Raw genomic sequence first — 9,469 nt, forward strand, 5'->3', positions numbered from 1 at the left:
ATGGGAGTGCCATTGCAAAGGTTGAAATCACTACACTGGTTTATGTTCTAAAGACTTTGATGACTGTATGTACTTATCATTTGCCAGTTGCAAGCATCTTAGGCAACATACCTTTTCGTCAGGGAGGTCGTGTATATAAACATCGATTTCATCGGATACTATAGTTAAGATCATCAAGGGGAGGCTGTACATCGCAATGTGAATATGGGGAAGATGCCTTTGAAGCGTTCTGAGATCTAGTGAGCATCTTTCACAAGATCTTCAAGATGAGGATACTGTGTTGGAAAGAGAGGCCAAGGTGAAGAAAGAGATGCAAACTGCGCAGATAAGTGGGGATAAAGATTTGAAGAAACGTAACAAGAGTATAATTACTAAAAGTGGTAATTTAACGATGGGGTATAGGGGTATAGCATGTAGCCCCGCCCTTTTTAAGTCTAATTGGTTACTCATTCAATTTCCTATCTTTTCTCTCTTTTTCCTTTCCTCTTAGATTCCTATCGTTCTATCGTCCTTCACATTCTCCTTATAATCAATAGAAGTCTGCTCTCTACAAGGGTGGAGGCTAGAGCTGGACCTCAAGCATCAAAATCAAAATATTAATCTAATCTCAATTAAAAAAGTCTCGATGACTTGATCACAAACTCATAGATAAACACTTGTATACCAGCGATATACTTCAGACCATTTATCAGAAATCATATATTCCTAATCTATCGCTCAGTATGGCTTCAACATCTGATATCGATACACCTGAGTCACCAGAACTTCTCGCACATTCATCACTACCCAAAGATGTTAGTCAACCGGAGGTATCCATGGTAGAGGAAAGTACAGTAACTGGAGTTACCTTTACACCCGAGTAAGTCAGCTGATGATCCGACGGTGTTATGACGTTCTAAACTTCCTCATTTTACTAGATTATGGATGCAAAGAAGACATTGGGCTTTGGATGTGATACGAAAAGAAGGTGTACGATCTGTAAGTTGTATAAATCTTGTTACACATAAATCTCGTACGTATAGTAACTAAGAATTAAATATCATTTTAAAGGTACTCGATATAGGATGTGGACCAGGGTCTTTACTGGAAACTCTGGTGATTCCTCCTTCAACTATTGCCGAACCACCAATACGCTCTGACCAGATATCTTCCGATGGTCAAGCAAACTTGAATGGCGAGCAAGAGATCTTCATCCAAGTACGTGCGATTCACCCATTTTTTACTTGTTCAATACAGTATTTCCTTTGTTTCACTTCATATGCTGACCGTATCTTTCTCATCGGTATCAGCGACTAGGTGGTCTCGATGTATCTACCTCAGTGATAGCTTCTGCTCTTAAGACACTCTCACCTCCTTCCGCTTCAACCAATAACGCTTCTACAATACCTAGATGGGAACCGCTTACCACCGAATTGTGGTTAGGTGGGATAGAAAAATATAATGCGAAATTAGAAGGCTTCGAAGCGATTGTTCTTTTAGAAGTGGTAGAGCATTTAGATCCGGATGTCCTGAATAGGTTTGGTGTGGTTACATTTGGTACCTATAGACCGAAATTGATGTTGGTGACTACGCCTGTGAGTTTTAGTCTCTGATTTGCCTTCTATCCACCTTCTGTATATTGTATATACCCTAAAGACGAAGTCAACGATCTTGAGCCATCTGCTTGACAATGTTCATATTAGCTTTCCAGTATATGATGTCAACTTGCTAATTTGCGTACTCATATGTAGAATTTCGACTTTAATGCTAAATTTCCTCGTGCCGAAGAACATGATTTCGCAAAGAAAGGTTTTGTAGACCCAACGGGAAGGACAGATCGGGTGTTCCGGTGAGTACACCATCTGGTTAGGTGCAAGGAATGTTCCCCGCTGATGAGCCACATACGGTCTTAGACATTCTGATCATAAGCTGGAAATGACAAGTGCAGAATTTAGAGCATGGGCCGAAGCAGAGGCAGCTAATTGGGGGTGAGCAGATTTATCAGTCACTTATAGCGAACTGAATACTAATCACATCTGCTCAGGTACGATGTTGAAGTATCAGGTGTCGGTGTTTCTTCGCAGCCATCTTATTATCCTTCCGACGATCCCTCTCAGCCCGGACAACCCATTTTCGCTTCCCAAACAGCCATCTTCCGACTCGCTACTGGCCTCCCTCTTCGTTCACCTCGTTCGGTTCGTACGGTCGAATTACCTTTTATGCCTGGATCCGGACAATCTTCACATACCCATAAACTTGCTGGAAAATTCGTGCATACGATATCGGCACCCGGTGATGGAAAGAAGCATCCACCTCACGAAGTAATACAGGCTGTAAGAGAATGTTTTGAACGATGGAATATCGATGAAGTTAGTCTAGATGAACTATGGGGTGTACATGAGGTATCTGGTAGATGTGCGGGAAGTAAGAGGCATTTAGTCGGTTCGATAGGCGGATATGGTGATTGCCCTTCTTTGTTGGGTATAGATACCGAATTCGAAGTCACAAGCCAGAGTGCGAAAGGTCTTTCAGTTAAATGGAAAGGCTTTAGTCCAGCGAAAGAAGAGGTTAAGAAGGAGAAGGTTTGGGGTCAATCAATACAAGATATAGACAATACTAGATCAGCTGAAACTGGAGGTTGGTAGGATGGTATAAACAGACTATATTGAAGTGTTTCATGTCAATGGTATCAGCCATTCAGTAAGTACTTGTAGTCATGTTACTGTATGTACGTTATGTTTCATGCATATTCAGTGTGACTTCATCGACCACATCAAATCTCAAGTATATAATCGGCAGTCATGAAACGCAACTGACCTTATTATTCAACGGTCAACCTCGAAGCGTAAAGAGAAACGAAAATATGCATACTATTGTACAGGTTCAGAATTGATATAATGTACTTCATGTTCTAGAAGACAGGCAATCTCCCGAGATCATTTATGGGCCTATTTTTTGCAGCAACTGCCTTGAGCGTGTTGATTGGTGTAATCACCTGCAGGGAATAATTCTCGGTCTTTGTACTTGGTAACCCAGATTGGAGCGTCGGTGAAATGACTTCTTCGATTGTGCCAAGAATCTTCTGCAGCAAGCAAGACTTGCGAAGCGATGGGTACAAGTTTGTAAGCGACTGGACTGAGTGATACAGGATTGATCTTGGATGGGTTGGAGATTTTGAATACTCGGTTCTTGTAAGGGTCGGTATTGGCTGTAGATGATTCGGTGATCTTGGTTTCTTCAGTGATATACCCTGTTCCATATGGGTTCAATTTGGAATCTCGAGGCATTGGAACACTATCTACGTAGGAGATGGTATTATTAGAACCGTCGATTGCAGGATCGATACGAAGGTTGAAGATATGTTGATGATAAGGTGCTAAAACACCATCTCCAACTCTGGTAGCAAAGTTGATTTTGTATTTGTTGGCTGGATCAATTGGAGTGGTTGACAAGATACCAGTAGCCCGGGTTTCGAAGACAATTTCTCCAGATTGGTCCAAGATCCAGTAAAAGATATATTCGTAATTGGCAACGGTGATGATAGTTTGAAGGTGAAGTTGTCTTTTTCTAACAACTGATGCTTGACCAGTTCGATGATTGGTGTGTTTCCATTGGATACCAGCATCGACTTCGTGTCTGTGATATGTTCGTCAGATTGGTGGTTGAACTAGTCGGGTAGAAATAGACACAAACTCACATGCAAATGGCATTGTTTTTCGCGACAACTTCTCCATTGGCGTTAACAACGTAACCTCCAAGATAAGCAATGAGTCCAAGATAATCACAACCAACTGAAAAGAAGTCAGCGATCTTTATGCTGAGATTGAACAGATGGACTTACGAGATAGATCATTAGAAGTTATCCAGCTCCGACATTTCCTCAATCGAATGCACCTTTTCGACGAAGAGGATTCATATGGTACGAACATCTCTAACATGGGCGATCGATGGGAAACAGGCCTTCCATCAAACCAAACATCATGAATCGTTCCTTCTCTCCAATTAAAACCGACTCTAAATCTCCATTTCTCCCATTCGATAAGTCTACCTGTTGATGTAGAACTAGCTCCTTCTGGCTGAACAACTCGAAGTGGTTTGGCAGTTGTTCTAGCTGGTTTGCTTTATAAGCTATGATCACATTCACGGTCTTTAGACTGCCTACTATCCTAGGACCAGTGTGCTCCCAAGTAACCTGCTCAGCATCTAATCAAATGTAGCAGTGTTTGATTACTTTCATTGTTTCGATAAGATCAACGATGACCATGAAGTCGAGTGGGAAGGCATAAGTAGGGGAGGTTGGATCGTTATTGGGGACTAAGAGAGCGGTCAATAGAAACCTTCACTGGAACGATGAAAATATGCAGGGTTTACTCACTTTCTGGTATAGAACAAGATCTGCAGGAGACGGTTTTTTTAATGCTCATCGTCCTTTCCGTAATCCCAGGGGTCTACTACCACTACATTATCTCCAAATTGTAATCTAGCTAATCCAGCTTTGACCCTTTCGTCTGCCAAAGCTACTTGAGCAGCTTCATTGAGCTCAATTCTGTCTACTAGAGCGTGTTGAGTTCTAGATGATTATTTCTGGTGAACGATTTTACCAGACATCTATAATAACCTCAAATAATCGAGGGGACCTCTTCATGTGATACATCCTGCCTTTGAATATATCAGTAAGTGCTGATTTAGAAAACCCATAAGATGGCTCACATGAAGACCCATCTGTTAACTGGTTAGCTGTTTGTCCAGCATGTTCTGCTGCTAGACATTGTTGAAGAACATTCTTAGGTGATTGTTCAAGTCCACCACATTTGAAGTGGATGGGTACTTCATACTGCTTCTTGTCTGACTCAACTGCTCAAGGAAGTTCTTCCGGAGTTGCTGATTCAAGAGGGTGGAGATTAGCTTGCGTGTTGGTCATTTTGGTGTTATGAGAAATGTTGAGAACGTGAGTGAATGTGGAATTGCTAACTTACTTGATTCTCCCAGCAATGCCCTTTATGTCTTTTCCATCCTTTCAGCCAAGTCAAGTGGTATTAATATACTCGTTACATATACAAGAGAACTATGTGGGCCGAGTCTAAGTTGTCGATAGAAATAGTGGTTGGATATCGGAACAAGAGCCAAGAAAAGATAAGATGGTTGTTAGCAGTGCATGTAATTCAGCTGCCCCGCGCTACATGATGCACTGCCAGCTTACAGGTGGTATTAATCACAATCCTCACTCTGCTTATCACATCACCGGTCATCCCAGACCAGGTTACCCGTCACCGGAAATGATGGTGATATTCCTCAATTCTTCAAACCTTGGTTCCTGATGGACTACCCCATTTTCCAAAGATCATCCTTTCAGTTCCTACGCTAGAACGATCTGACCGACGGTCTCCAAAGCGATGAGCGGAGTGCGCTGGCCTATTTGATTCACACAGAACAATGATGAAATGTTATCTTCATCTGGATATACCACCGCAAGTAGAACAATAAGCGCCGTCCTCAATGTTTCTCAACGCGGCCTCAACGCATGAATGATAAGGTTCCGGATGATACCTCATTAGGATACTGTGTGGTATGCATGATATAGGTATATCCATGTCCGTCGGTCGGTAAACATTTCGGCTCTCTGTTATGACCTTTCCTCTCATTGTTGTTGCTTGAATCATCGTCTTGATCATTTTATTGCCTGACAGAAATGCGTATATATATAGCAGAAATCATGATGATATCGTGTAACGTTTATCCACTTCCTTTAATAAACAAAGTAATTATATTGCTAACACAACTACCACGTCGTAATAAAACTGTCCCAACACAGAACTGACCCTCACAACAACAACAACAGTAAAATAATGGTACATACAGTAGGATTTTATGGTCACAGTGGTCGAACTGGTGTTGTCGTTACTCCAAGACTCTTAAAAGCTAGAGATGAAGGTAAAATCAACCTGGTAGTATTGCATAGACCATCTTCTGATATCTCGAAATTACCTCAAGACTTAGAAAAGCGGGTTTTAGATCTTGAGAAAGGCTCAGAAGATGAAATTAAAGCAGCCGTTAAGGGTATCAACGTGTTACTGTAAGTCTACTATTCTTATCAACAAATTTCGACCTTGCTAACGATACATTCAACAGCTCCAACGTCGCATACTTTGGTCTTGCCGACCAGGTTAAACTAATCAAGCCTCTTTCCGAAACACCAGGCTTCGTGACCCTCATTCCTTCAGGTTATGGTCCAGCGTGGGCGCAAGTTACTCCAGCCAACGCTAAGAAGGCAAATGAACCCACCTACGACCAACGATTAGATCTTATCAAAACACCTATGGTTGCCGTTGCGCAAGCAGCCGCTGATGCTGGTGTTGCTGTAACAAATGTAGAATGTGGTTTATTAGCCGATGGTTTCTTTCAGGAAGAGTGAGTCTGGTTTCACCTTCCACGTCCACAAATATCAATCGCTGATGTCGCATGAAATCTAGATTCTTGGGTACCAAGCTATCAAAGAACGAAATCACTCTTTTCAAAGACGCTTTAAATAAACCTATCTATCTTGTGTAAGGATATCTTCCGTCATTTCTACATCGTTCATAGCTGACAAAGTTGATAGTACCGTTGAAGGTCTCGCTGATGCCTTGGTCGACATTGTAACACGAGAACCACTGACAATCGCTGGTAAAGTCTTCCATACCAACAATTTCGCTCCAACAGGTGCCGAAATCATCGCTTTATCCAAAGAAATTAACGGTAAATCTGAAGTCAAGATCAACGAATTCACCCAAGAAGAATACGATAGTATGATGGCTGTACCTGGACATGGAATGGCGATAGCATCTTGGCATGAATCATGGTGTACCGATAACTGGAGTTGGTACGGAGAGAGGGTTGGTGAAGTTGTAGATGTAGAAGAATTTGCAAAGACCAGTGTACAATAGAATTCTCATCGTTTTTATGCATCGCATTTGAGATAAGTTATAAGTCTGGTTTGCATACAGACAGACATAAATATTGACTTCAGTTTGCTTATATAGCGATATTTATACGCTCACGTTATGATTACATTTCATCCAGCTTTTTGCCCGACTTGGTATATTTCCATCTAAATATACATGTTCTATATCACTATCAGAGCGTTCTAATAAACTCTCTAACCTGTTCATTCGGTGTATGACTTAATCAAGACATTCAGACTGAACAATCCCGATGCCTATTCCACTCGATTCCCATTCTGGTTCTTGTAATTTAACGATGTGTTCTAGCTTTATCATTCACGATAGGTTATGTTGACCGTTCGATATATATTCATTGTTTCCTATTTCAACCTAAACTGTCAGTCAAGTCGTATTTCGATCTTGAACAGCTAGCTTATACAGTTTTATCAGATTATTCATGTTGCCGATACTCTCACTTATTGCAACGTGGAATGTATATTGTCGATATCCTCTTATATCCATTACTTCTCCATGTCGAACCATATTCCTCGTTTGATCTGAGATGATAAGGGTCATTTACGTTGCAAAGCTAATTTGACCAGCTTCTACTAATGTAGGAATCACTCACGAGCTGATTACGAATAGCTTCTCCACCTGAATCGTTGCACTGTAAATCTACATTATAGTGATTGTGCTGATAGTCAAACTAAGGTATCTGATTCATCCAGGTCACGCAAACCCAAATATAGAATGATCTAAATCAGGCTCGGGAGAGGTGAATACTGGTGATATACTAGGGGGTGATAGCATTCTCAATATGAGCTCGCTATGAAGTTCGAATACCTATTCTGAGATAATTCGAGTTGAGTTGGTCAGCATTTGCAGCTACGAAGGTGAAGCAAACTAGCTAACCCCAGGGCAGCCATCGACAGAAGGTTTTCATAGTGATCAGGATTTTCAGTAAGGAAAAGAGCCACTTGATTCTCAGAGTCGGGACCCACGTGATGCCAGCTGTAATTACCATTCCGATCAAGCTTGAGCACCACAACACGGTCTCGTAGAATTGGGTCAATCCTCGAATGACCAGGTTGTCACCGTAGGTTTTTGACTTGGCCATCTCTGTCAGGTAATGATCCCACGACTCCCAAGTTCCATTGTCTCCACTTTCAAGATATGGTTCAAAGCGTGCAGACTTGACGGTCATCCACGCAACAGCCTTGGCTCTTGCCTCCTCAGGTGAGATGTTCCCATCAAAGCCTTTGGTGAACGCATGAAACATGCAGCTTCCATCACCTGGAGTCCACTGGGTACTGTAGTAATATGGTTGAATGCCTTGTTGTCTTAAAGTCCGGGGGTTATAGGGCGATCTGTGGTCAGGGGGTTAGGGGGGTTATAGGGAGATCCGGGAGGTGGGGAGTTTTTCCAGATCTTTACATATTGATGTCCAAACTCACATAGGCATATTCAGAATGATCAGGAGATGCCAGAAATACCATTTGTTTGTTCAGGGCTTTGTTGGTTGAGAAGATATTCATGTCAGAAAATAGTCAAGATTTCCAAGGGTCCCCCCTTAGGATTTTGAAAATGTCTATTGGTACTGTCCATGTTGATGGACATTTAGGTGGTGTGGTATGATGGACATTAGGGGTTACACGCCCGTTCCAGGGGGGGGGGGGGGGGGGGGGGGGGGGGGGGGGAGGGGATGACCGTACGGTGAGGAAATTTTTTTATGCATGCAAACGGGTCAGATGGTGAAGTAAAGGCCTAGGATACATAATCTGAAGTCAGAATGAAGATAGCTTTGATGTGTGTTGAGATATAAAATATTTTCAGACGGCTCGCCATTCTGACCCCTAAGAAAATTTGACCCGCCACGGTACCAAAATGGGTGATGGTGACAGCCATGTATGATCTTTTTCATTTCTGTTTGACATTATCAGTAGAGAATGAGCTGATTAGCCAGGATAAAATAGTGAGAAGGCATAGAGCATGTTGTGTGACGAATGAGAAAATAAATTCAGACGACTTACCATTCTGACCCCTAATGACCCCTGTTGACCCCTAAGCCGGACCGTGACCAAAATTACAGATGATTTGGGTAGTTTTCCAGCTATGCATGTCAACTAAAGCCTAGATGATAGAGAAAGACTTGATTAGTTATAATAAAATCATTGCATGACTCTGGATGATACATGAAACGGATGAGAATTTTAGGGGTTAGGGGTTTAGGGGGTTAGGGGGTTAGGGGGTTAGGGGGTTAGGGGGTTAGGGGGTTAGGGGGTTAGGGGGTTAGGGGGTTAGGGGGTTAGGGGGTTAGGGGGTTAGGGGTTAGGGGGTTAGGGGGTTAGGGGGTTAGGGGGTTAGGGGGTTAGGGGGTTAGGGGGTTAGGGGGTTAGGGGGTTAGGGGGTTAGGGGGTTAGGGGGTTAGGGGGTTAGGGGGTTAGGGGGTTAGGGGGTTAGGGGGTTAGGGGGTTAGGGGGTTAGGGGGTTAGGGGGTTAGGGGGTTAGGGGGTTAGGGGTTTAGGGGGTTAGGGGGTTAGGGGGTTAGGGGGTTAGGGGGTTAGGGGGTT

At 42.7% G+C, this 9,469-nt stretch overlaps 3 protein-coding genes across 3 annotated transcripts; 2 read left to right on the plus strand and 1 right to left on the minus strand.

Moving 5' to 3' along the window:
* Nucleotides 1–722: 722 nt before the first annotated feature.
* Nucleotides 723–2,624, plus strand: L201_005873 (uncharacterized protein; the record flags this gene model as incomplete). The annotated part of the gene is made up of 7 exons (XM_066221601.1): nt 723–859; nt 918–978; nt 1,051–1,197; nt 1,290–1,574; nt 1,731–1,828; nt 1,893–1,967; nt 2,024–2,624. 7 exons carry the CDS (start codon nt 723–725, stop codon nt 2,622–2,624), a joined length of 1,404 nt encoding a protein of 467 aa, XP_066077698.1.
* A 303-nt stretch (nt 2,625–2,927) lies between these two features.
* On the minus strand, nt 2,928–4,403 carry L201_005874 (uncharacterized protein; the record flags this gene model as incomplete). Its single annotated transcript, XM_066221602.1, has 6 exons — nt 2,928–3,615; nt 3,677–3,770; nt 3,821–4,086; nt 4,172–4,182; nt 4,241–4,293; nt 4,355–4,403. 6 exons carry the CDS (start codon nt 4,401–4,403, stop codon nt 2,928–2,930), a joined length of 1,161 nt encoding a protein of 386 aa, XP_066077699.1.
* Nucleotides 4,404–5,825: 1,422 nt separating this feature from the next.
* On the plus strand, nt 5,826–6,902 carry L201_005875 (uncharacterized protein; the record flags this gene model as incomplete). The annotated part of the gene is made up of 4 exons (XM_066221603.1): nt 5,826–6,052; nt 6,109–6,387; nt 6,450–6,524; nt 6,578–6,902. 4 exons carry the CDS (start codon nt 5,826–5,828, stop codon nt 6,900–6,902), a joined length of 906 nt encoding a protein of 301 aa, XP_066077700.1.
* Nucleotides 6,903–9,469: the final 2,567 nt, after the last annotated feature.

Source organism: Kwoniella dendrophila, chromosome 7, assembly GCF_036810415.1.
Source record: "Kwoniella dendrophila CBS 6074 chromosome 7, complete sequence".
Taxonomy (NCBI): domain Eukaryota; kingdom Fungi; phylum Basidiomycota; class Tremellomycetes; order Tremellales; family Cryptococcaceae; genus Kwoniella; species Kwoniella dendrophila.